The sequence below is a fragment of the Empidonax traillii genome, unplaced genomic scaffold (assembly GCF_003031625.1).
Source record: "Empidonax traillii isolate 1590-97213 ecotype Southwest subspecies unplaced genomic scaffold, ASM303162v1 scaffold134:size1062425, whole genome shotgun sequence".
NCBI classification, from domain to species: domain Eukaryota; kingdom Metazoa; phylum Chordata; class Aves; order Passeriformes; family Tyrannidae; genus Empidonax; species Empidonax traillii.
In genome coordinates this window covers 43,971-70,946 of record NW_020955327.1, presented here as the reverse complement: position 1 = coordinate 70,946, position 26,976 = coordinate 43,971, and the positions used below count along the sequence as shown (strand labels likewise).

Below are 26,976 nucleotides of genomic sequence, written 5' to 3'. Positions count from 1 at the left end.
CACTGTGACGATGCCTATTAAAAATTAGAAAAAAAAAAAAAGTGAAAACTGTCAGTTACCTCCTGCTACAGCTTTTATTTACAGTCCTGTTTATATATCCAGTGCTCCACAGCGTTTCATGCCACAAAGTTTACCAAACAGACCTTTTAATTCTTTGTTTCTTTCACGGAGTAACAACTGGAGTAACTACTCCATCTGAGGAAGGGGCGGGGACACAAAGGATACCGAAACAGATCCAAAGTACCCTGGAGACCCAAAGCCTGGATTTTATTATCCCGGTCTTCGCTGACACCTCACGAAGGGGTCAAAACCCGCCCAGACCGTGTGCGCCCAACGCGGCAGCAACAGAGCCGCTACTCCTGTTCGCTGTTCTATTCCTAGCGAACAGGACCTGCAAGAAAAGCGGGATGAAGGATGAAGGAGTGGGAAGGGGACGCTCAGCCGCCCGGAGCGGCGTTCTCAGTGCCCCGGGTGGCAGTGCGGGTCGCAGCGCACAGACCGACACCCGCGGCTGCGAGCATGCCCGCCCTCAGCCCCGTCTGCCTTTCCTTCCTCTCCCCCCCAGGGCGGCCCGTTTCGCTTTCGCTTTCCCCTTCCCCTCAGCCGGGGCCGCTCCAGCGGCTTTCCCAGAAATCACGTGGAGCGGCTGTTCTCGGGGGGGGCCCCCCCCTCCCGCCGCCGCGCCTGCGCCCTGCGAGCCCCGGGGCGTCCCGAGGCAGCCGGAGCCGGCACGGCGGGCACGGCCGGGCTGGGCTGGGCGCTGGGAAGGGCTCCGGGAGCCGGACCCGCAGGTGAGGGGAGCAGCCGGACCCGCAGGTGAGCGGGGCTGCCTTCGGGCCTCGGGGGGCGGCGCGGCGCGGTGAATGCCCGCTGCAGCTGGAGCACCTTCAGACTGCCCCCCATTGCCTTTGGCTCGACCACCGAGCTTGGCGCGTCGGTGCCTTCCCTCCCGTGGCAGCGGGAGCCGTCTCCTAACGGTGTTCCTTCCTGGCAGGGGACACACCTGTCAGGGCATCCACCCGCCTCCCGGGCGGCAGCGCTGCGCTTCCATCACCGCGTGCATCTGGCTCCCACATCCTGCTCCCTGAACGCCTTTTGGCTCCTTCCTGACAGCTGCACCTGCTCCGGCGCGTCTCCAGACTCCTAACGCCGCCTGCTCGGGAGCCCCCCAGGAGCGCTCCCCGTGCCCGGGTCGCTGCTCTGTCCCTGTTCCTGCTCTTCCTGCCGTGGCCGCATCGCCGGGCAGCCTCTGCCCAACAGGTGCGGTACCCGCGGGGTGCTCCCACCTGAGCCGGGGCAGGGAGCGGGGGGGACACGGGGAGGGAGCGCTGTCCTTCCCCCCCGGGAGCCGTGCGAGGTGCCGGCGGCAGGACGGGCTGCCCGCCGCCCTTTGCTCCCGAACTGCGCCGCGTGGTCCGGCCGCGATTCCCTGGGAATGGCAGCAAAGCAGGTGCAGGGTGGCCGAGAGGGAGCCCTGGGGTGCATCGAGAAGAGTAAGGCCGGCGGGTCCGGGATGGTGATTCTCCCCCCTCCTCTACTCAGCCCTAGTGAGGCACATCTGGAGTGCTGTGTCCAGCTCTGGGCTCCTCCGTACTAGAAAGATAAAGAGCTACTGCAGAAGGTCCAGTGGAGGCCACAAAAATGATGGTCTGGAGCATCTCTGTTACAAGTAAAGACTATGGGAGCTGGCCCTGTTTAGTCTAGAGAAGGGAAAACAGAGGGGATCTCATTAAATATCTCAAAGTTGGTTGCCAAGAGGATGGTGCCAGACTCTTATTGCTGGTGCCCAGCAACAGGATGAGGAGCAAATACCATAAGCTAAAACTGAAGTTTTACCTCAACATGAGGAAGAACTCCGTTACACTGAGGGTGGCAGAGCAATGGAACAGGCTGCTCAGGGAGAGTCTGGAGTCTCCTCCTCTGGAGACAGTCAGAACCCACCTGGACACCTTCCAGTGCCACCTGCTCCAGGTGACCTTGCTTTGGTAGGGGGGTTGGACTGGATGATCTCCAGAGGTCTCTTACTTATCCCTAATAATTCTGTGATTCTCTGAGTCCGAGCTGAGCTGTGAAAAACACCCTCAAGCACAGTTGTTATGAGGCACACAGACCCACAGTGCTGCAAATCCATCACCCGTTTAGGGGCTTCCAACAGGGCTCCTTTTCTCCAGACACATCTGTGGGCTGTGATCATATTGCACTCGCCTTGAGTAAGGGCAGAACAACAAGAGGGGCTGCCTGTCCTACACCACCTCACTTGTCAGTTTGTCAGTGGCAGGCTGTGCCCTGTGCCCCACTGTAGGTGTCTCTGATGCCTTCTCTATGAAAAGGTATTAACTTGCCCCTTCTTTGTTGTTTCCCTGCTTGCATCCCCAAGGGTCACACTTGCTGCCTTATTACATTGCTCTGTAACCACCTCCTTGAACGGTTCTCTGCCACTCGCAGGTACTTTCCCAGGCTGGTTGTTTTAAGACACAGGAAGATTGGAGTACATCTTCACTTAACCATTAGGGAAAGCAGCAGATTAACTTCATGAATTTAGGCAAATTCTCTCCTCAGCAATGTCACGTTTAACTGTTTGCTGTGGTGCAGCTACAGCACATTCAAATGCTGTGTTACCTGTACTCTGAATAGCATGCACATCAAAAGCCTCAAGGCCTCACTTAAAACATAATAGCATTTTTAACTCTCATTTGCTTCTCGCACATAGCATATGCCACTCAGCATCTGGGAGAACCAGCAAACAAACACAGATTTAGCAGGAAAGCACATAAAAGATAGTCCTTCACCCTGATGGTGCTCTATTATTTGGATAGGTCCTACCACCCTTTTTTTAAAGGTTGTGTATGTGAGTGGATTTGCATCTCACCACGCATGTTCTCAGCCTGTACTGTTCCTTGGACGTATCTTTATGTGCCATTTCCACTAGAACGTGATAATCTGCAGCCTAATGAGAAGACTGACTGATCTGCTGCTAGAAACCAAATGTCACAATATAGAGCCACTCTGTCATAAAAGTGTTATGACTGAGAGAAGCCATGCTGTACAATATTAGTTCATTTAAGTACCTTGTATCTGCTGCACAGATTACTTGAATTTAGCCTGACAGTGTGGTCATGACAACTAAAGCATATAGCAGAAAAAACATCTTTCCAGTACTTCTCCATTTGAAGTGGCTTGAAATCTAGTCCATTTTCAGAGGAGGTAAGTGGGGACACAAGTAGCAAGTGAAAATGAGTGCCTAGAGGGTTCTCTGATTTTTCGCTCTTGCCCTTAGTGATGGGGACTATCAACAGAAGGTGAAACTCCACATACAGGATCTCAGTCATGCAGAGTACAAGTTTCAAACACATTCATTCTCATTCTCATATTCCTGTTAAGCAAGAGAGCAGTAACATGAACCATGCCCTAAATGCCATGAAAAGGCATTCAGAGATAAAAAAAACCAAAAAGCACATTTTCATGTGCTGGAAAAGGTGATTCCAGCTTGGAGTTATTTTTCAGGAAACAGTGCACTGTCTTAATTCATAAATTCCATTTTTTAAAAAATTTAAACAAGCCCAGAAGAAGTTGTATTGTGTTTTAAGGACTAGCATCTAGAACTCTTACAGCTGAAAATAAAATACTTTTGTTTGATGGAAACACTTTTCCTTCCTACTCCTCCCTCTGGTTTAACCCCAGCCAGCAGCTGTGTGGAGCTACCTCACAGCTGCTTGCTCAATTCCCCCTCGTCCCTGTGCAGTGGGATGGGGAGAGAATCAGAAGGGTAAAAGGGAGAAAACTTGTGGGTTGAGGTAAAGACAGTTTAGCAGGTAAAGCAGAAGTTGTGTACAGAAGCGAAACAAACCAAGGAGTTAATTCACTGATTCCCATATGCAGGCAGGTGTTCAGCCATTCCAGAAAAGCTGGGCTCCATCACTCCTAATAGTTACTTGGGAAGACAAACACCATCATGCAAAGTGTACCTCCCGTCCTTCCTTCTTCCCCCAACTTTATATACTCAGCATGATGCCATATGCTGTGAAATATCACTGTGGTCAGCTGGAGTCAGCTGTCCAGCTGTGTCCCCTCCCAAATTCTTGTGCACCCCCAACCTCCTCACTGGTGGGGTGAGGAGCAGAAAGGGCTTGACTGTGTGTGAGCACTGCTCAGTAATAATAAAAACATCCCTGTTTTACCAACATTCTTTCCCAGCAGAAATCCAAAACACAACAGCACGCTGGCTACTGAAAAAAATATTAACCTTATCCCAGCCACAAGCAGCACATCCTCCAATTTTATCGATGTTCATGAAAACTTATAAATGTTATTTTTCACCAGCTCAGTCCAACTACTACTTAAACATTTACACTGATTCTTTTGTCACCCCTTCCTCAGGATGACGACTCAGTGGTATCAGCTACAGCAGCTTGATTCCAAGTTTTTGGAGCAAGTTCACCAGCTATACGATGACAGCTTTCCCATGGAGATCAGGCAGTACCTGGCACAGTGGCTGGAGAACCAGGACTGGTAAGCTTAGAAAAAAAGCCTTTGGGTTGTGTGATAAGCAATTTTCTCATGCGTGCAATTACAGGCAGCAGCAGAACACTGGTGAAATAAGCTGCTTAGGTGAACCTTTGCTGGTAGGATGCATTGCTGTGTGGGTGCTGCAGCCTGTGTTCCTGCCCCTCTTCAGGGCCTTCTAGAGGGACCTGACAGCTGGAATAAAATCGTCCTAGAGCTCATATTGCTCTCATTTGGTCCATAACAAAAGCATCTGTTTTAAGACCGATCAGTTGGTGCCTCGGTAGCTCAGTCTCTCACTGTTCAAAGACTTGGAACTTCTGACAAGATTTTTGTGGAGTGTCTTCTATTTGAAGGGTGGTACACCATGCACATGCATCAGGTTCACTTTTAGATTCCTGATGTGCATGAAGTGAGCAAATGAATTTGCACACAATGTGGCAAGAATAATCCAGAGAAAACCAACATTTCTGTATTGAGGAAAGTAAAGTCAAAGTTAAGAGAATGAAACTGGCTTACATTGGAAAGTTATTCGTACTGCTTGCATATTCTACAAGTGTAGTTGGGGATTAAAAATAAAGTACACCTGTAATGCATTTCTTGGTGCTGTATTGGAAGTGTGTTTAACACAAGCATGCCTTAAATTATTCTAGGGAACATGCTGCCAACAACGTATCTTTTGCTACGGTGTTGTTCCATGACCTGTTGTCACAGCTTGATGACCAGTTCAGTAGATTCTTGATAGAAAACAACTTTTTGCTGCAACACAACATAAGGAAAAGCAAACGTAATCTTCAGGTACGCCGAGGTTCTATACCTATACATTTGCTTGAATTACTTCAGGGGTGCAGGTGGATGCCTCTAAGCAAACCACACTGCCATGAGCGATTTTCACAGACAATGTGTGAGAATTCTACTTTAAAGTCCACAATTCAAATGTCATTTAATTGGCTACACTGAGTTAGAGTTTCTGAGAGCTCTAGGAAAAGAGAAGTTGCAGTTTGTAAGGTGTTTACTGCATGTATTTGGGGCACTTACTCAACTGCAGTTTCACTTAACCCACGCCCTCCCCATTCAGTTTCCTCAGTGTCCTTACAAGCTTCTGACGCAGAAGAAACACAGGGAAAGAAATCCTTCCCATGTAACTGCAGAACTGCCGTTAATAGCAAAGGATTTGTCCTTAGGCAGAACTCTGCATTGCACTGCACTGGCAAAGAAAAGGGCCAAAGCAGTTGGTAGTGAGTGCCAGTGCAGGACGTATCCCTAGTGGACTTATTTATTTCATTAGTCAGTCCTCCACTCATCCCTTTAGGGCTTTATGCCAGAGGGTCTTCCTTCACCACAGCCTAATTTCCACTCACTGAGCTTCTGCTCACCACAGGTAGGTGACCAGGGGACTGTTTTCTGAGAAGAGAACATGACGTGTGTTTATACCACAGTAATTAGAGATCAGCAGTAACAGATCAGTTAAGAAGGCTGGCACAGCTCAGCGACCCCCAGGGCAGCACCATCCTGAGCAGAGCAGGGCAGTATCAATCCACAGCACATTCCAGCTTTGTACACGTGTAAAACAATAGGGTTGAATTTGCACCCAGCCTTGACCACGTGTGGCAGCTGATATACCTTCTTTACATCACTGAGCAAGAACTGTACCTGCCAGGCTAGAACACTGCCCTTCAAAACCAGCAGCCATACGTCAGAGGGTGGGAGGGCAGCTCTCGAGAGATGAGCTCTCTTTAGGACTGTAGGGGAGTATCTCTCTTCTCCCAGCAATATCTCTGCCCCTTGCCTGTTGTTTTGTCCCAGTCCCATCTCACTGTATGCTGATGAACTAAAGTAGAAACTCACTCTTAGAGCTGGTTGCAGCTGCCATACCCTGTAGTCTTGGAGCAGGCTATGACCACACAGTCACTCACTAATCTCTTTGCCAATCTGAAGGTTACTGAATGACAAGAAATTATGTGTATGAATTTAAACAATAGACTAATGTCTCTAATGCTAGGATAACTTCCAAGAAGACCCAATGCATATGGCAATGATCATCCAGCACTGTCTGAGAGAAGAGAGGAAAATACTCAACAGTGCCCAGCTGTCAAATGAGGTAACAGTCTTGAAGTGTCTGCTGCAGTTTCATCTGCCCTTTCTTATTATTTGGGACAGGGGGAGTGGATGAAGACTGAAAAGGGAAACAGGCTGTACTCTCTCTGCCCAATAATATGTTTCTTAAAGACAGAGGAGTGAGCACTGATATGTACCAGCTGGAGAACACTGACACGCTCCAGCTGGACAGCATGGCTTGTTTCTGCTTTATGAAGCATTTGGAGAAGAAATGGTCTGGAAATAATTTTTATTCCTTGAGTGATGTAAAAGCTATGCTGTTTTTTTAATGCTTCTGTAGTATGATGTAGCCTGATGTGTTAATTGGATTTTATTTCAATAATTAATGCTTATCTTATTTATAGAGCAAGATTTTAGCTTTGTTCTGCATTTTATTCCTGAATTTACTCTGTATTAAGCCGCTAAGCTTAATGCTTTTCTGGACTGTCTGTTTGGGAAAATGAGGCATCATTCTCCTTCCCATTTATCTCCAAGTTTTGTTTTTTTTTTTTATTTTTGGTGATTTGGGGTTTTTTGGGTTGTTGGTTTTTTGTTTTGTTTTTCAATGAAGCCCTTTTCTTTCCTCTGAATCACAGAAGGCCATATTCTTCTCCTTCCTCATCCATTCTTTCTTTTTATTTATTTTTTATCATTTTTTTTTCCTTTGAAAGAACTGTTTTGCAATAAAGATTCTGCAATTGGGAAAGGCATGCAAAATACATAGATAGATGTGATCCACTTATGCAGAAATAAAATGAGGACTGACCAAGAACATTAAGTTCTGATACTCACTTTCTGGCAAGTTTTTGAATGAGTATTGATAGTGTGGGATGAGCACTCGGGCATGGGGTCACTGCAACAGTGCCCAAAACAGCTCCTGTAAGAATGTGACTCTGACAGCTGCAACAGCTCTTCAGTTCTGTCAAGTGACATAAAGCTACTGCATTTCCAGTACTTGATAAATTTGGGTCATCAGAAAGGGCAGTGGAAGCATAGAATGGTTTGGGTTGGAAGCGACTTTATAGATCATCTCGTTCCAACCCCCCTGCCACGGGCAGGGACACCTTGCTCAAAGCCCCATCCAACTTGGCCATCACTTCCATCCCTGTTTAAGGTTGGCACTAGGTACAACACCACACCCTGCCTCTGCTTTCTGGTGAGTGCTCTCATTTCCAAAAGCTGAGAAGATAAAATACAAAACAAGCACAATAATAAGCATCATAAAAACCAAAGGAGAATCCCAAGTGTCAGAGCACGGTAAGATTGCTGTAACAGTCTGACTTAAGTCTAGGATGGGGTAAACCTTTGTTAGCTTACCAAAATAAATAATTTAGATGACCTCAGCTTAAGCTGAGGTGTTCATCAGAGCAGAGATGCAAATCTGACTGCCGTGCACCGGAGGAACAGGAAGTTTCTAACACCACTAGTTCTGTTAATGAAAAATCCTGTCTTTCACATTACTGCAACTGAGTGATGTCATGCAGTAAGCTTCCTGAAGCTTTCAAAGAAACTATACAGAGATGTAGAGTGTGCTTGAATACCCTGTAGGAAAACAGCTGCATGCTAAGTTACCCCTTATGCCTGCACACAGACCTATATTGTTCTTGCTCTTAGCCCATTTCTCCCCATATCCTGTATGGATGAATCTAATACTTGATGTAAACGTCATACAGGCTTCAGGGTGGTTGTTTTCTTGAACTACATTTAGGAGACACATGAAGCTAAGCAAACAGAAGAATGGATTTGTGCAGAGAAAAAAAACAGATATTGCTGTGATGAAAAAAGTGCAGCATCGCCACACAACAGGCATTTTTAATCCTACCTTGTTTCTTGCAAATTCTCCTGATCTTGATTTTATACTACAAAACCTTAGTATGATTTACCAGAACAAGCCATGCTTCCTCAGGTTGTTTGCCAGCAAAAGCCACTAACCTCCATTAACAAAAAAAGTATTTGGTGTCACTCTGGTTTAACTTCTGTTGTTGCCTTTTCTCCTTTCTCAGATGGAAGTAGGGGGCATACAGAACACTGTGATTGGGATGCTGGACAAACAGAAGGCACTTGATACCCAAGTTAAGGCTGTGAAAACCAGTGTTTTAGTAAGTATAATACAACTTTTCATAGTAGTGTTTGTTGATTTGATACATGTCTAAAAGCTTTCAGTACATAAGACACGATAAAATGACAAAAATAAGGTAGTGGTTTGATTTTCAAGTCTAACCAGTGGTTGTCTGAAGACAAAAATTATTTGTCAGTAGCACCATAATACAGATTAGTATTTAGTAGTTTACCAAAGTCAAATTTCTTGGGCCTAAGTTTTTGCAACAAAAACATTTTGCCCATCTGAAATTCTAGCAACCAAGGAAAATCTCCTAAATCATATACAGAGCGATTTGTTGTTAACTAGAAGAGGTACTTTTTTTATATATAGATGCTTGTTGTCTTAACAAATACAGTCACAACAGAAAGTTTTCTCCAAACATTACTTAAGAATTAGAAAGTTTAAAATGCTGTGTGCTGTTCTAAGTTTTTCCACTGTAGCCTAGGTTCTCCTAAACTTTGTGAACTTACGTGGCTAGACAAAGACATTTCTAGATTTTATAAGGAACAGATTTCAGTTAGCTGAGACTAAAGAAGGAGAGTGAATAGAAGGTGATGAAGTTTAGGGATATTTCCTGTTAGGGAGTTCCAGGAAAAAGCATTGCTGCAGAACTGGACTTCATGTCTGTAAAGGGCTGGTACCAGGCAGTGCCTTGCATTACTTGAAAATACTGAATAATTGTGGCCACATTCATTTGTGCACTACAGGATGTGGAGCAGGACATCAAGACATTAGAGGATATGCAAGATGAATATGACTTTAAATGTAAAACCTGGCAGAACAGAGGTGAGTAATTCTTATATTGCATATAGTTTGTCAGAGTAATATCCTGACACAAGACAGCAGAGTTTAACTTAATGATGCACAGCCAAACTTACTTGGTAATGTCCCTACTTTATTAATTCTGCTTTATGCCGAAATGGTTTCTGAAAATGCATTTTCTGCATCTGTCTTTTGTTACAGGTACAGAGCCTCCTTGTTAACACAATATTCTTTTGTCCTTTACATCCCTTTGCCAATGGAAGTAGCAAACCCTATGTGACCATTCAACCATACACGTAATTAGTGTAGTTAATCTTAATTACTTCACTGGGGCAGTGGCTTTTCCTTGCATAAATGCTTTAAGTGCAGACTCTGCCCTTTCAGCAACGGAAAAAGAGGAATCAAAAAAATCTGGGAGGCAGTAAACATTTCTTCCCTTAAGCTTTAAAGATACACTTCACTTGACATTAGCCAGGCCAGTCCTCTTCTCCCCACAGCATTTCCCTCACCTGTACTTCAGCACTCCCTCAGCCTCAGCTTTATGTTCACAATTTGCATTTACTTTACAGAACACGACTCCAATGGAGTGTCTCAGGAGGAGTATAAGAAAGAACAGCTGAATCTCCAGAAGATGTTTTTATTACTTGACCGCAAAAGAAAGGTAGTGCTCAAATTTTCTTATAGAAGTCAAAAGGTCTTCATTTTAAGCAAATGTTCATTTTCATTGAACTGACATAAACTTGCAGTAGAAATGGGGTTTTCTAATATATCAGTTGAAGGGAGATTTCATTCTTTCCATCCTGTTTTAAAATTTAGAATTTCTGTAAGCAATTTTATTTCTCTTCTAGCAACCTTTATCAAACTCTGTCAGGTAAAGCTAAGAGAACAATGAGAAGGAAAAGGCACCATACCAATAATTATGTTCTTGAGGAAAAAGTTATTAAAAATCTGCACTATATTAGAGTTAAATATACTCTCATTGCAGCGCTCAGGTCTACGGCAAGCATTGGGTGAGCCCAAATGTACACTGAGAACATACATGGATGCAAGACACTGGCTCTTCAGAGTTCAGCTATACTGAATGTGTTTTGTTTCTCCACTTAATCTAGCAAATACTCCACCAAAAAAAAAAAAGTGCTTTTAGGAAACATCCTCTGTTGACAGAATCTATTACTGAGGTGTTTAAACGGTTTTGCAAGACAGATGAGCGCTAACTAAAACAATACTTAGTTTTTGTGTATGAAGTATTTTTAATAAACGGGTTTATTTCATTCTCTCTGTAGGAAGTGGTGAACAAGATAGTACAGCTGCTGCACAACACAGAGCACGCACAGACTGCTCTTATTGATGAGGAGCTGGTGGAGTGGAAGCACAGGCAACAGACAGCATGTATTGGTGGCCCACCCAACGCCTGTCTTGACCAGTTACAGAACTGGTAAGCCTCTGGTCAAGAGCTGCATTGAAAGCATGTTATGAAGGAACACCAGATCTAGGAAATATACTGATTATTTATATTATGCATTTTCATTCTGTCACAGTATAACTATATTTCATGCATTTTATTACCTCATCACACTTCCAGTGAGCATGAAGTGTTCTCTGTGCGCTGCCTGGTCCTTAGGGACAGTCACCTGGCTGATGTCTCTGCATTATCGCAGTGCAAAAACATGCTAAAAGTAATGAGATTGTGTAATTGTAGGTTTACCATCGTTGCTGAAAGTCTACAACAAGTTCGTCAGCAGCTCAAAAAGCTTGAGGAACTGGAACAGAAGTTTACCTATGAGTCTGATCCCATCACAAAAAATAAACAAGTTCTGCAAGACCGAACACACAATCTCTTCAAACAGCTCATCCAAAGGTAATGGACCAGAAGAATCTTTTTTGTGTTTGCATGAATAAATAGGTGAAGTGCACCTTCCCTACTGTTCCCTCACTATTTCACAAATCCTAACTCTGCATTTCATGAGGTTTTCCCTGAGTTTGTCACAAACATTAAGTTACTGATTTTGAGATTTATGCACTCTAGGGTTTCCAGAGGTTCAAGCCCATGGAAAGGGTTTGTCATCAGTCATTACTGAAGATAGCAGGAGCTTTGCTAAAGGATGCATTGATTTACAGAATCAAACTCCTACTCTTTTAGTCCATTTCTTGCTTCAAGCTTCAGCGCTACAAAGTTCAAGTAAAGAGAGGCAAGAAACAATCCACACCAAGCTATGTCCAAAATAAATACACACTAGATTCTCCAACCCTTTGTCTCTGGACATATCCTCTTTGCCTTCAGCACAGGGAAGCCAGCCCTGTCTCTATATCATCTCTATGATGAAAGCTACTGTAGCTGGTAATTGCCCACATAAGATCAGAGTCCCAGTCTATAAATATATAGTAAACAAAAATGAACGCTAGAGAAGACTGGAATCTAGCAGATAAGAGCTAGAGTAATCAACACAGTAATCAACACCCTCTTATGGTGGCTAGAACCCAGGTTTCCAGAGTCCCATTCAGATGCTTTGATCACTGATCCTCAGCTGAAAAACACAGGTACTGCTTTTCAGTGAAGTGAGGCAAGGAGGAAAACTGTAGAAATAGAGCTGCTGTTTATGTTTCTTGCCTGTGAGTACAGTGGAAGAAAAAGTCTCCACGCTACCAAGATTTATGTCTACATAGCACAGTGCTACACAGAAAGTGCCTGAGCCGGCCAGTTTGGGGTGTATAGGAACAGGTTAGCCTCAGAAGTTTGCTCTGGGGGGTTAGCTAGCCCTCATCAAATCCCCAACTAGCATATCTATCTCTTGGACATGTGTTGTTACTTAACACTGTCACCATAAGAACTCAGCAAGCCCAGGGAACAGCAAACAAAGCAACACTCCTCACTGGGACTGTGCTAATTACATCACAGTGTTTACTTGCTGTTGATTTCAGAGAAGTTTGACGTAGCAATCTCCCTACTCAAGCCATCAATGCATTTAAGAAAAGCCAACCCTTATGAAATCACTTCTCACTTGCAATATTTTTAGTTGCATTGGGACATTTGAAAGGAAAAGACACACACCTCTGTGTGAGGTGATGAATTAGTGAATGAATTAAGTGTATAGTACTAGTGTAAATCACCATTCTTTAAAGTTTGCTTTTTATGTAAGTTCTTATTTCTTATGGACAACACTGATAAATCAAACTGCTTTTAATCTGTTCATTCATAGCTCCTTTGTGGTTGAGAGGCAGCCTTGCATGCCAACACATCCCCAGAGACCACTAGTCCTGAAGACAGGAGTACAGTTTACTGTAAAGCTGAGGTATGTTTCCCTCCTTCCCTGTTTCCTTTTCGTGGTGAGGCTCTCATGTCATTGGCTTCTCACAGCTGAGAGGATTGCACAGCTTGCACTGCAAGCCCAAGTGCTGAGGTCAGGAGGAGGAAAGTGCCATGTGCAGGGGGCTTTCTTCCAGCAGAGCTTAACTCACATCCAGTTTTTACTCTTTACCAGAAGTGGGGTGTGTAAGATGGAGTGTGTAAGAAACACAGCAAAACAGCAGACACATGCAGATCACTTTGTCATGCCAAAGAGTAACTCATTTGCTCACTGAATTTCATCTCTAAATGCTGCCTTGTATGGAACAAGCTTGAAGCCTGTATGTGGCCCTGAGTGTGCCGCTTAAATATCTGTGATAAGCAATGCAGTAGAAGAGAACCCATCTTGTGCAATTGCTGACATTAAAAAAATATTTCTCTTTTCAGACTGCTGGTGAAATTGCCAGAATTGAACTACAACTTGAAAGTGAAAGTTTTATTTGATAAGTAAGTTACATTTTTTCCATTCCTCTATACACTAATGGTAAACAGTCACCATGTTCAGAAAACAAGGGACAGTCATAAGTGCTGAGTAGGCCAGGAGCAGGCTGTGTCTCCACAGCAGCAGCTATTATATCCTTGCCTTTTTCTTACCCGTGCCCTTGGTCTAAATCTCTCTCTCTGCCATTAGAGAGATGTCACGAAGTACAGATGGCCTCAGCTTCTTGCCACCAGCTCCACTGAGCAGCTCACTGCTGCTAAATCAGGCTGGGCACAGGGCAGCACCCAGGCAACAGCCACTCCTCTGCTGTGGGTGCTTCACCTGCAGTAGCACAAGATGAAAAGATGGAATTGAACTCCACCATTTCCAGTCACATAATTCAGTCATGTCTCTAAAATACCTTTTTGGGTAGCCTGTAGAAAGGAACTGTAGTTATCCTAAAGCTGTCCTTGAATTAGGGGTATAAGCAGTCTACCTGTAACACAGGACATGATCTCAGAGAGAAAAAAAAACAAACAGCAATCTAAACAGACTAATACCAATCTTCTGTATTTTTATAAACAGTTCAGGTGAATTTACATTTCTTTCCCTTCATTAAAGTAACAGGCTCTTCAGAAAAACAACAGGGACTATGCTTTTAAGAAACCAAGTGGGTTTTTGTCTTCCCAATCAAGTAATTTTGTTCTTGAAATGGCTCTGGGGTCCAGAAACTTGCATGGAATAGGGAAAAGGGAAAACATTCCTATGTGGACGTGGGAGTTGGAGCTTTGAGAAGTGCACCAGACAGATTGCCACTCAGTAAAATCCCAAGTGGTGGGAAAACTGATTTAAGTGATGCAGCAATTTATTCAACAAGTTATGTGGTTTAAGAGCAGACCTAGAGTGACAGAACTATATTTTTTGTCCTCAGAGCAAGAGTTAAAACCTACATAGTAAGAGAAAGGACTTCCTTTGATTATAAAACCCCCGATAGCAACATTTAAGCCTTGGTAAAAAACACCCTCTGTGTAACACAAGATTTACTTCCTCTTTTGCACAAAAATGTCACAAAAGCATTTTAGCACTTCTCAATCAGTTCTGACAGCTACTAGAACAAACACATGCATTTTCTCTGTGGCAGAAAGCTTTAAAATGTTTTTGTCTTTTTTTTCTTTCTTGACAGAGATGTAACTGAGAAGAACTCAGTGAAAGGGTATGTGGCATCACACTTTGATATATTAATGTTAGGTTCTTTCAATGAATGCGAGACTTAATTATTTTTTCTCTCTCTCTTTGTGAAGGTTCAGGAAGTTTAATATTTTGGGAACAAGCACAAAAGTAATGAACATGGAAGAATCCACTAATGGAAGTCTAGCAGCAGAATTCAGACACTTGGTAGGAGGTTTTTTTTTCTTTTATTGATACAGCCATTTAATTTTGTGGGTAGAGAGTGTAGTAGGAAGGAAACAAATTGCTTTTGTTATTGAAGTAATTACTTGCTTTTGTGTAAGAGGAACTGTGATTATTTCTTTTTTTGCGTTCTTCCCTTTTTGAAATATTTGGCCTGTTGCAAGTAAAATGCAATTGCTTGTCACTGAAACAGGGACAGAAGTGAAAACTGGAGTATTTGCTGCCATACAGCTTATGCTGCAATGGGTTCTTTGGAGGAGGAAGAAAAAAAAACACCTAGAAATGTTGGTTTGGGCCCTTTAAACAAAGGCCCATGGGTAGGAAAGTTTAAAGAGCTTTGAGTCTGGAAGATGAAAATTGTCTAGGAGTGGGCAGCTAGAAGGAAGTCAGTGCCTTCAACAGTCTATACAATGCTTTTGATCTGCAGATTGTGAGAGAACAGATTGGTTTCATCATTAAAAGGAAAGGAAAAATGCAAGTGCAGAACCACTGAACACGGAAGTCTCCCTTCATTGTCCAGAACAGAGACTGCCCAGAGCTTATCATCCAGTTCAGAGGTGTTCTTTGATAAGCCAGTATTTCACCTGATCCTGATTTCATACTGCTTCTGCTCCTAAAAGGCCTCTTACATAAAGGCATTACATCATAACTGTGCAATATCTATTTTCACAGATGAAAAGTAGATGGAAGAGTTGTAGTTACCTACAGTTTACTGCTTTGGCTTCCACAGCTTAGAACCAAATAGAACCAGACACTAGCAAGTTTGCATCCAGTTGAGCAACTAGAGCATGCAGACATTTCTATCCTGTACCACTTCCATCTGTGGCTGATGGAAATGAGTGACAGGGGTTTTTGTTTGTTTGCAGCAACTGAAAGAACAGAAAAATGCAGGAACCAGAACAAATGAGGTAAGCAGCACTAACCTTCTCTTTTTAAAGTTTTTTTATAATTCTAAAAAGGCATTCAGGCATTTAAGGCAGTGCTCCCTGCTCAGCCCCATGAAGACACACACAGGATGACAGATCATAGGGGAGGAGTTCAGTGTTCCTAGAAAGTGGTCCACGTAGGAGGTGTCTGCAAGTGAGAACTACTGCCAGAATGGCAATGGGGCACTCTCCCTCCCTGGCATCTAGCTTTAACAGGACTTTCTGGCAAGCACAGATTTTTTTCCTATGGCTTCTAGGCAGTAGCCAAAATAAAAAGTACCTAGGGAGGCAATTTTAACAAGTCAGCATTGTCACTTGACTTTGCCCTATAAGCTATTACTGAGGTCTAGAGCGGATAACCATGGGCAAAAAAAAGAGTTTTCTTTGTTGTAAAACCTTCACCCTTGGAATTTGCAGTCCCTGAAAAGTTTTCTTTTACTTTTTGTTTTTTTAAAGGGTCCTCTCATTGTAACAGAAGAGCTTCACTCTCTGAGTTTTGAGACACAGCTGTGCCAGCCTGGCTTGGTAATAGACCTAGAGGTATGTCTTAGATGAAACAGATGGACTTAAATTCCTGTATGTCACTCATTCTGACAAATCTAAACTTTTTTTTTTTTTTCAAGTAGTGGGATATCAAGCACTTTCAGTTATTTCAGAGTATGTGAATGACACTTCCTACCTCTGTATTGACACATTCAGTGAGAATGCTGTCAGATCTCTGGGTAAATAAGAGTAGATGTGCTGTGTAAAGCGTTTGATAACCAACCCTGTAGTTTAAGCCCTCTAAGTATCAGTTTCCATTTATTTCAGAAGCAATATGCTATGAACTCTGCTGTTACTATCATCAGGACTGTCATAACTGACACTAAATCAAAGTCTTTATTAGAAGAAAAATCACCCAAGTCTCTCTAGTGTTTCATCATACTGACATTTTCTCCCCTACATACAAACTTCGACTGAAAAATTTAAAACTACACAAGCAGAGAATTAAAATGGAAATGGGTTTGTGGGTAATCTCAAGGAAGATTGCAGCAGCAGAACAGGGTAGCCTGACATGTTTCCTTTTGTGCCCCTTTCAGACCACATCCCTTCCCATTGTAGTGATCTCAAACGTGAGCCAGCTTCCCAGTGGATGGGCTTCTATCCTGTGGTTCAACATGCTGTCTACTGATCCCAAGGTATTTGCAAGAAAAACATGGCATCACATTTTATGTCTGTATGCAAGGGGCTGCTGCACTTTGTTTTTTTCCCCTGCAGATGACTCTTAACTTCCAGGTGTAGGGAGAGGCACAATTACTTCCCTATCCTAAACAGAACAGTGTTTGAAACCCACTTAAGGGTAGTATAATGCATTCTGTATATACAGAACACACTGAGAAGCCAAATAAACATACAAGAACTAGAATATGGTGCACTTGAGTAATCCAGCAATTCTGGGAAAAGACATGTCCAAAGCTGAGCCCCAGAGAGAGCTTTTCCTGGTACAGAGTGCCTGTCAGAACAGGAGCCTGTTTTTGCAGAACTGTCTCAAGCTGACATCCATTCTTGAATCTGTATTTTGTTTTGGCAATATGCTTTTAAAACCCCAAGTGGCATTCCAAAATTAATGTTTATTAACTATAGGTTGTATTTTTCTTTTCCATTCTAGAACTTGTCCTTCTTCCTGAGTCCACCTTGTGCAAAGTGGTCTAAACTTTCTGAAGTTCTGAGCTGGCAGTTTTCTTCTGTAACAAAGAGAGGACTTAATGCAGATCAGCTGAGCATGCTGGGAGAGAAGCTCCTTGGTATGGTCTATTTTCATCACAGATGGCCTGTTTGAATTAAAGCTAATTCTGCATCTTTTCTACAATCCATTTTAAGTTCTCATTCTGTTCCCATGCCTTTACTGCTTATACAACATCACTCTGGAGCAATGAAGCATTTTCCACTTTTCAGTATGGTAGAGCTTGTAAATGAGATCAGGTCATGAAAAAACCCTGCAGTTCTAACTTAGGAGTCTCATGCATTAGAGCAAGGCAGATTGGGGTTACTTCTGCCTTTTTAAGTAACGCTCGTGTTTAGTCAGTCTTTGAAGTGGCTGTTGCTTGGCATCTCTTTGGCCTTGTTTTTAAATCCACCTCCATTCATTTTAACTTCCTGCATGCCCCCAACCAGAGTCAGGGTTTACTCTGTCTGCATAAACACACTCGCAGTATTAAAGTGCAAACACTACGGAACTGCTAAAGGATATCAAATTGAACAACTCCCAGATGACTGTGCTTAGTAAAAGCCCCAGAGTTTTCTATCCAAACTCCTTGCAGTTTGCCTGATAGCCGGGGCACTGATCTTGCATAGCAGACTCTAGATAAAAATACTCTTGATTCAGTATATTCCACCAACCTAAACTTTCAGAAAGCATTTATATTTAAAGGTATTTGACATTAGTGTGTCTAGGTGGCAAGTACAGCATTCCAGGCTCTAACTCCCTTCCTCTGATTCCCCTAAGACATAAGATCTGACAAAAATCAACTGATTTAATAGATTACCTTTCAAAATTCTGCAAAGAGAATGTTTTAATTTAATTAACCAACATGCAAAGAGACCAAGGACTTATTTCTACGGTCAGCTTGCATTTCAGAACTGCAGAGACTTTGTCAAGCTCTGGTAACAGTAGGAATGCTACTTTTATCTCTGTAGATAAAAATAAGTCCTGGTCATTGAACACTATATATTCAGGATTCCTTAGTGCAAGGAGACACAGAACCAACAGGGTGCCAGGATACAACTTGCCTACTGTTCTTGCATTGTGAAAGTTGACAGAATCTTGATCTCTTAACAGTAGCAGCATCAGAAATGAGCCCTCTAAATCAGTTTATTTTTAGAAGGACAAGAGGGAAAAGCATATTTATTGAAAGCCATAGTATGATCTCAAATGGAAAGAATTTGGCTACAACTACAGTTGGGGTCTGCAAAGCTCCAGCTACTGTAGTCACAGTTAGGATTTTTCTTTGTGGTTTGGATGTGATTATGAAACACTATTGACATAAAAAGAAGGCCAGGGGAAACAATTGCACCAGGAACAAGATGAGTCTGTAGCTGGGGTAGAGCTAGAGTCGAGAGTTTCTGGGGCAAAACCCTGCAAGTCACCAGAACAGAGACAGGGAAGTGCTTAATCTCAAAGATATTCTAAAGTCTGCACCTACAGAAGACCTTGTGGGCTGCAGTCTTCTTATTTTGCTGGAAAGAACTGTGCAAGCTTTCAGTCTCCTTCCTGGAAGCATTTTGAAACTGGCAAGTGTTAGGTGTAGCACAGCATAGAAAGTGTCAATATGAACTGGTTCCCATTATGCGAGGTCTGCTTAATAGATTTGGTTGTCTTAAAACCTCACCAGAGGGGAACTTGCAAGCACAGTAGCCTGCCCCTTCCTTTTCTGTCTTGGTCCAACAGCTGAGTTGTACATAAACACTCAGAACCTGGTTCTTTAAGTACTTTTAGCATTACTAAGTAAATTATGGAACATAACTGAAATCAGTTTATTGTGTTCAGGGCAAACAAGCGGAGGATCTCACGATGGCCTTATTCCTTGGACAAGATTCTGCAAGGTATGAGCAAAGTTTAAAATTTGAAATTTAAAAATTGAAGAAACTGATTTTAGTTTGTTGTGGGTTTTGTTTGGGCATTTCTTGTTTGTTTTTCCCCTAGGTTACTTTCTTTTTTAGTAACATACCCTAATTATTCTAAAGCTGACGTGGTCATGGGAGGTTTTGGTGGTGGGGTAAAGTGGCAGCACAAGGAGGAAAAAGGGCTTGCAACAGCAAGGAGAAGATGAATTTGAGATTCCTTTAGATCCATGTAAACTCTATAGAAAAAAAATGCATCTTTCAAACTCACCATCTTCATTATTATTAATACAGTGGCTATTAACAGAATAGTTCTCCATTTTGATTATTACAGAAAACGTAAAAAAAACAACCAGCAAGATGAACAGTTCTTCTCTATCATGGCGAAGGACATTTCCCAGACCAGGGGCAATTGGATTAGGGTGAGAATTAGGACAGGGTGGCCAAGAGGATCAGCACAATGACAGAAAACCACATCATGATATTTCAAACCCCTGGCTGCCATAAAACAGGAGGACTCTTCATGTTTTGTTTGGTTTTAGACCCTTTACTGCTATAGATAAGCCAGAGATTACAGCAGGCAGGAGCAGACTCCAGGGGAAGAGCTAAATTCTGGTGACCTACAAGCACTTGAATTCATTAATATGGGTGTCTCATGAGAAACTGAGAACCAGGTCTGAACTGAAAGTGTCTCTAAGCTCATCTGCTAGCCAGCCTGGGCAAAAGTCCCAGAGGATGGTTTGAATGTCCAAGAACTCCAACAAGAACAGTGTCCAGGCACAAACAAAAGTCTTATCTGCACTTAGACCGGTGTTGCTGCACATGAGAGGTGATGGATCACATGTTTGTGGGTACTGTAGGCTCAGACAGGCATTTTTCTTGCCTTAAGATTCATTAGCAATGGTCCCTGTCCTTCTGGAGAGACAGAAAAAGGCATAAGAGAATATTGATGGGGGGAGGATACAGAGGAGAGGGACAAAAGCGCAAGACCAAGTAGATACTGGCAGGATTGAAACCTTGCTTTCCCCTCTGCTGCTTAACGAAACTCATGTCTTATTACCCCTGTTCTCTCCCATCCCACTCCTGCCTTTCATATTCTGAATTTCAGGAAAATATAAATGATAAAAACTTCCCCTTTTGGCTGTGGATTGAGGGAATCCTGGAGCTTATTAAGAAACATCTGCTGTGTCTCTGGAATGATGGGTAAGACCTGAGTGAAGTTAAAAATGTGGTCATTGCCTCAGACCTCTCATTTAGGCTAGCAGTTCCATCCTCATGTTGTGAGGTTGTTTGTGCAAGTGAATTCCAGTAGTGAGGAAGCCTCTGATGAGGCAACTGCTAAAAGCAAGAACATCAGATGACCAAATTGTCCCCTTTAAGTCACAGAGCAGGGCTTGGAATGTAAGACTATATTTTGTTTTGCCTCTGCTCCCACTGTAAGGGGGTTCTTTCCACACCCTAGAACAGAACCAAGGAAAACTGAAGAAAGGATAAGTCATAAAGTGACCATCCCTCTTAAAAAACCAAAAACCCAAATCCCCTACCCAAACAAACACTATTGTGAGCCGCCTGGAGGTGGCAGCAGCCAGACTCTGAACGCCTATGCCTGTACCTGCACTGTGCACACCCAGAACACAGCAGTCTTCACTGATGCTAAGGGTATTACTAAGTAGAAGGACTCTGCCAGATGGAAGCATAGCCCTTTAATACTGCTTCAGTAAACTTTTGGTTCTGGGATTTCCGATTTCTGCCAAAACTAGGTTCATCCAAAGTCAAATCCTGCATTTTAGCTTTAGCCACATTACAAAACCCCATCAAATAGCACAATCACAGTGGAGCCTCCTGGTATCCCAGAGTCTGCAGGATCTGTAACAGCGAGTTTGCTTCATCTTGCTACATTCAGCAGCAGGCTTCACATTATTACCCCCCAGCTCCAGATGAGTTCTGTCAAAGCCCTCTGTAGCAGGCTTGTTTCACTGCCCAAACCCTGCCTATTTCTTTGCTAAGTAGCCTGCAGTGCAGTGGGAACATTTGCCACCACTGCTGAGGCAGAATTCCAGTTCCTGTTTAGTGTTCCACCTCAGTGTGGTGATGTGGGATTGCTTTTGCACGTGGCTTTGATACAGGCTTGAGTAGCTCTCAGCTGTGAGAGCAATCCCCCATTTAGGATTTAACAGAAAGAGGTGCAAGTTAAATCCTGAATGTAATCAAACTCAGAGATTTAGTACTATTAGCTTTTCCTCTCTCAGCAGGCCTTGTTGGACAGTCACAAATAATTTGTTTTCCTAGAAAGGCAAAAGGAGAAACCAAAGGAAAAAACTGTCCAACTACAAAGATATTTCAGTGGGAAAGAGACAAATCCACAGCATTCATTAGGACAGAGACTCTCCTGCATACAAGAGTAAGCATTACAGCTTCAAGAACACTTGCCTTTCTTTGTACTTGGAGATAAGGCAACAAAAGACTTCCATTATACACAGGATATTGACTACTGAACACGTTTGTTATCTAAACGACGCCATTAAACGCAAATAAAACACAAAGCTCACCAAACAAACCCCCAAAGCCCCATAAAACAGGACAGCTTTACAGCATCTGAAATTCTAATCAAAATCACGATCATTTAGTACTTTTTGTGCAAAACCCACTTTTCCCCTGACTTAAAGCACACAAAGGCAGCAGTAGTACTCAAAAGTTCATTATTGATGCAGCATTTTGAGGAATAAGAAGCAGTGCAGAGAAACTCTGACCTTGGGGGGAAAAAACCCCAAAACAACAACAAAAAAACCAATCAATAACCAACAAATAAACAAAACACAAACAGCTAGAGCTTGGCCAGGTTTATGCCTTGGAACTGACTTGAACAACTGCCCCTCAGTACCTGTTCAGATCAGTCAATCTTTTATAATTACCACATCAGCCTCCTTGCCTATGCAGTAACATTTGCTGAGCATAGTGAGTTTGGGGGGTTGAAGTCACACAGGATTAACAGTTCACCTAGAAAACGTGCACTAGGAACAGAGCAAACACCAATGCAAGCTCGTAGCTAGCAACCTTTGTTTCAAAAGCCAAACAGGAGAACTAATTGTTCCTTAACATACTTCAGAAGTTAAAACTAACTTCTAGCTGGGTTCTGACCATATTACCCGCATATAATTCCCCTTCTGCTCCCACAGCCCAGCTTTGACAGCAAAAAGGACAGTCACTTTTACTCTTAAGTTCAAAAAAATGTTTGTACAAGCCACCAGGCCAAATTGAGAGTGCTGAGGGAAGCTGGGGTGATTCATGGCTTCCACAGGGCATGAATCACCACCTGACTCCAGCCTGGCAGCCCTACTGCTAAGCTTTCCAGCTGTTCTCAGGACAAAGCCTTCTGTGGGGCATTTTCAAGAACTTCAACTCTTCAGTGACAAAAGCTGTTAAATTTTCCTAGCTAGCCCAGCACAGCTTAGGTTTCATGTTGAGGAGTAACTCAGCTCTTTCTTTTCAACATTACAGCTGCATTATGGGTTTCATCAGCAAAGAGAGAGAACGTGCTTTATTGAAGGACCAGAATCCAGGAACGTTTTTACTAAGATTCAGTGAAAGTAGCAGAGAGGGAGCAATCACGTTTACTTGGGTAGAGGGATCTCAAAATGGTAAGTCAGTCAGTTACTCTTTGTTGATCTGCTTACATCAGAACAAAAAGTGTTTATGCTCTTCTCCTCCCCACTGAGGACCAGTACAACACACCACCCCAGCAGCCCCCACCCTTACAAGCAGCAGGCCACAAGCAACAGGAGGCACATGCCCCCAGTGGATTGTTCAAGGTTTCAGCTAGGACTGGCAACACTTCCAGGGTACTGCTTCTGGCTCGGAGATTTCACAGGAAACACTGCCCAGACTGTGCCCCCCCTGCCTCCTTAGGGTCTCTCCTGGCAAAACACTTTTAGCCCTCGTGCACCTGCATTTTCTTCCAAACCCATATCACCGTCATCAGAGAGTCCTTTCCAAAGAAAAGGTCACTACAGCCACTTTCATCATTACTGTTCTCTCCTCGTACATCTTGTGTGCAACACTCCTTTCCCAAACTGCTTTCTTTAACTCACAGCCCATGGAACATCTGTCCTTCCTCCCCACATCCCCCCCAGGTAAACGACGCGTTCACTTACTTCATTTTCCAAGCAGTTCTCCTTCCTTCCATTGTCCAGAAGAGCCAGTGAAGACCTCCTTCAGTTAGCTGGACTGCTTTCTCATCCTCTCTCAAAGAAACCTGGGGACACCACAGCTGCAAAAAGATATAACCTCCCTCATATCCAGTCAGGGCTCTCCCCTTATCCAATCAGAGCTCTCCCCTCATTATACTAATAATGAGCCCCACCTGCCAGCATGGTGCAGCTGTGGACACTTCACTTGGATGAGCCCCAAACGTGCTACAGCTGGAAGAGAAACTGCTGAATGTGCATGCACGACTTTCTTAATACCTGAGACATCCAAAAATTAAGCAAAGAAGGGTGATGATAGTTTTTAAAGCACTCAGGGAGGCTTTATCTGTCTCTCCTTATGATTCGTGAGAGCTTCACGTGGTGTGTGTGGATCAACCTTCCTAACAGGCAACAGAGTTTGAATGATACAATTTGGAAGAAGGTTGAAAAGGTAGCACAACCTAAGTTAGTTAATGAAATATTAGGTAATGAAATATTGCAGGTAATTTCCGTGGACGAGTCACACCAGTCATTCTGAATACAAAGCACCTCAAGAGCCATCACTGTGTGCTGTCCCCCCATGTGCCTCCCTACCCCGCAGAACAATTACGTTCCCTTTGACAGGTATTAAATATTTACCTCCAGCACAGTAGGTGTCATCCAGGTAATCCTCTTGCTCACATGACCTCTGAACCTGTGGAAGTGGCTGCAGCTTTCCTGGGCAGTTTTAGAAAAAAACTTTGAAACCCCCTTTAAGAGTTGCTGCTTCTCTCCTCTGCAGAGCTCCAGTTCCATTCTGTAGAACCCTACACCAAGAAGGAGCTCTCTGCTGTGACTTTCCCTGACATCATCCGCAACTACAAAGTGATGGCAGCTGAAAACATTCCTGAAAATCCACTGAGATTTCTGTACCCAGATATACCCAAAGACAATGCCTTTGGCAAATACTACTCCAGGCCTAAGGAGGGTGAGTGCTATAAATGGCTGATCCCATTTATATTGTTCCTGAGGTACTTGGGCACTGTGCAATTCCTGTGGCATGGAAAGAAAGGAAGCAGTTGGCCTGAGTTTCTTGGCAGTCTGTCCCATGCTGAGCTAAAAGGTCAGCAGAGGCACCTGAGCTTTACAGGTTAAGAAAAGGTCTGTTTTTAAAGAGGCACAACATGAGATCTAATCAGATCAAAACCCGAAAACCTAATTGTCACTGGCCCTCCAATTCAGCTTTCGTGAGCCCATGTTTCAGAAATGTAGGTGCTCACTAGCAGCTGGAACATGACTGGCTATGGAAGGGTTATTTTCCCCATTTTCTATAGGGGAAAAGGAAACAGGAAAATCTGACTAAAAATGAAATAAATTAACTATAGTGCTGTAAAATGCATGATGGTGAGACTTGCACATTATCTGGGTCACAGGCTTTATTTTTGGTACAATGAAGATGGCAGTGTGAAGTAAACTTGCAAAAAAACCCACAAACCCACAAGCTTGTCTTTCTTTTCTCCTTGAAGCACCAGAGCCAATGGATTTGGATGGTCCCAAGGGAAACGGCTACATCAAGACTGAGTTAATCTCTGTGTCTGAAGTGTAAGTTTTCACAAAAATGCTGGAATTTTAAAAACTAATCATAAGTATTTAGCTGTAGTTCATGTCTCTTCACAATATCTAAGGTGTAGGTGCCCTTGCCAAATATTTCTCCTTTGAGGATCATTCATGCAGTGCTGTGTTTAAAACACCATTTCTAGATAAAAGCCCTAGAAACTTGCTGGTAGTTGTACTGACAAATGATTTCTTTAAAAGCAAGTTCTTAAAGACTTGTTGGACTTCCTTGATCAGGATGGGCATCCCTGAGTAGTCCCAGTTCTCATTTAAAGCCGTTTTGCTGGCTTTGCAAAGCCTGGTGTATATTGCTCACAGACCTGGTCTTCTTCACAAGGGGCCTCGTTAGTGGCCCTTGTGGCCTCAGAGCCAGACATGGTAGCCCAACTGTGCCTCATTTCTTTAGTGAAAGTTTATCCCTGCTCTTCTCCATTAGCCACCCCTCCAGGCTTCAGTCTCCAGAAAACCTGCTCCCCATGTCCCCTGAGGAGTTTGATGAGGTATCTCGGATGGTGGGCCCGGCAGAGATTGATACTGTGGTATGTATCATGAGCCACCCGTTTGCAGGGTGCTTCTCACCTTTTTTTTCCCTCCAGATGTACCTCAGACACTTAACACAAGTGAACACTTCAGAACACGTCTCTTCACGCATGTAGGGATAGCTGGGGATCCAGAGTAGGACTGGGATTGCCATCAGTTGTTCTTTCCACCTGTCTGTGGGGATGGAGGTGAAGAGCAGGAGAGCAAAGCTTCCTGTGTGTACCTTCCATGCGGAGGGAAGATGGGAAGGGAGGAAGGAGCATCACTGTAGTCCTTCCTGTGGGGTCTGGGTGGGGAGGGCCACTAGAGCAGGAGTGCAGTTTGGCCACTAGAGCAGGAGTGCTACTCTGGCAGTGCTGCTGAGATTCTCCCTGTTAACAGAGCAGTGTTGTCCTTGGAGGGTGTGCTTCAGAAAAAAAATCAAAATTAAACTTTGTGATTCCCCTCCTACCCCGCCGGGTAGCTGGATCCTAAGCTGTGAGTCTGGTTTTATTTAGGGAGAACGTGGTCATAGCTCTGGTTAGCAAAGACTTGAGTATTAGGGCTTACTTGTCTTGTTTGATGGACATTTCCTTTTCTTGTTGCAGATGTGTACACATATTCAGCTCTGAGCTTTGGCTGAACTTTTTACTGTGTCATAACGCGGCTGATTCGCTTACGTGTCCTGCACTGCAGTCCATGCCTTGGTGACACACTTCACTGCCGTTCTTTGGTTTCTCAACATGAAGGTCCAGTAGCAATTTTTAGCTAATGGAAGTATCAACAATAGCAGTCTCAGCAGCCTCCTCATGTGCACTTCTTTGTTTAGTTAGCAAAATACCGTGCCACAGTGGAGGAAGAGAGGAGGATAGGAATGTGAGGTCCTCAGCGAGAACTGATGGGACAAACACGCGCTCATGTTTAAGGGAATTAGTTAAATGTAATGTTTAAAACGGTTGGCTGTACACAGAAGGCTTCCAAGGAAAGCTGGTTCTTCTGCAGAGGTTCTGCTCAGAAAGCTTGTGCCTTCTGTGTAACTACTTCTGCAGAACTTCCATAGCTTTGGATTTTCATCTGCGCCACAGAAAGGAAAAGGGAAACACTCTACAGATACATGCCACGCCAAATGCATGTGCTGCTGAAGTTTGCTGTGGTTTTAGCTTTTCTAGGCATGGCATATTCAGAGAGCAAAAAATGTTACCTGCATTTAATTTTTTTGTTGTTGTTTTTGTAAGGCATAACCTCGTGTAGGATGGTTAGCACAATCTTTCACATGAGTATTTCTTAGGGCACCACCTTAAAGCTGCATTGGCACATGCTGAGCTCGCAACTCAAGGTGTACAATCAAAACTAAAGCTTCTGCAGACGGCAGCCATGTTGTCTAGCAGAGTATCAGACAAAATGAGAACCTACTCTTTAAAAGAGTGTAGAAAGGGTTGAAGTATGTTTTTACTCACTGTGTTTAGCCTACCAAGGTGAGGACCTGGTCACTTCTATCTTTTACAGTAATAAACACC

At 43.5% G+C, this 26,976-nt stretch overlaps 1 protein-coding gene across 1 annotated transcript; it reads left to right on the top strand.

The window, feature by feature from the left end:
- The first annotated feature begins 903 nt into the window (after positions 1-903).
- On the top strand, positions 904-26,734 carry STAT1 (signal transducer and activator of transcription 1). The gene is made up of 24 exons (XM_027883751.1): positions 904-1,260; positions 4,378-4,509; positions 5,157-5,301; positions 6,506-6,604; positions 8,604-8,699; positions 9,409-9,487; positions 10,033-10,124; positions 10,747-10,898; positions 11,163-11,321; positions 12,661-12,753; positions 13,194-13,253; positions 14,411-14,440; positions 14,529-14,622; positions 15,504-15,545; positions 16,020-16,103; positions 16,643-16,741; positions 17,212-17,347; positions 19,090-19,145; positions 20,272-20,366; positions 22,662-22,801; positions 24,129-24,314; positions 24,853-24,928; positions 25,377-25,479; positions 26,068-26,734. The coding sequence occupies exons 2-24, from the start codon at positions 4,379-4,381 to the stop codon at positions 26,089-26,091; spliced, it is 2,271 nt and encodes a 756-aa protein (XP_027739552.1). The 5' UTR covers positions 904-1,260; position 4,378; the 3' UTR covers positions 26,092-26,734.
- Positions 26,735-26,976: the final 242 nt, after the last annotated feature.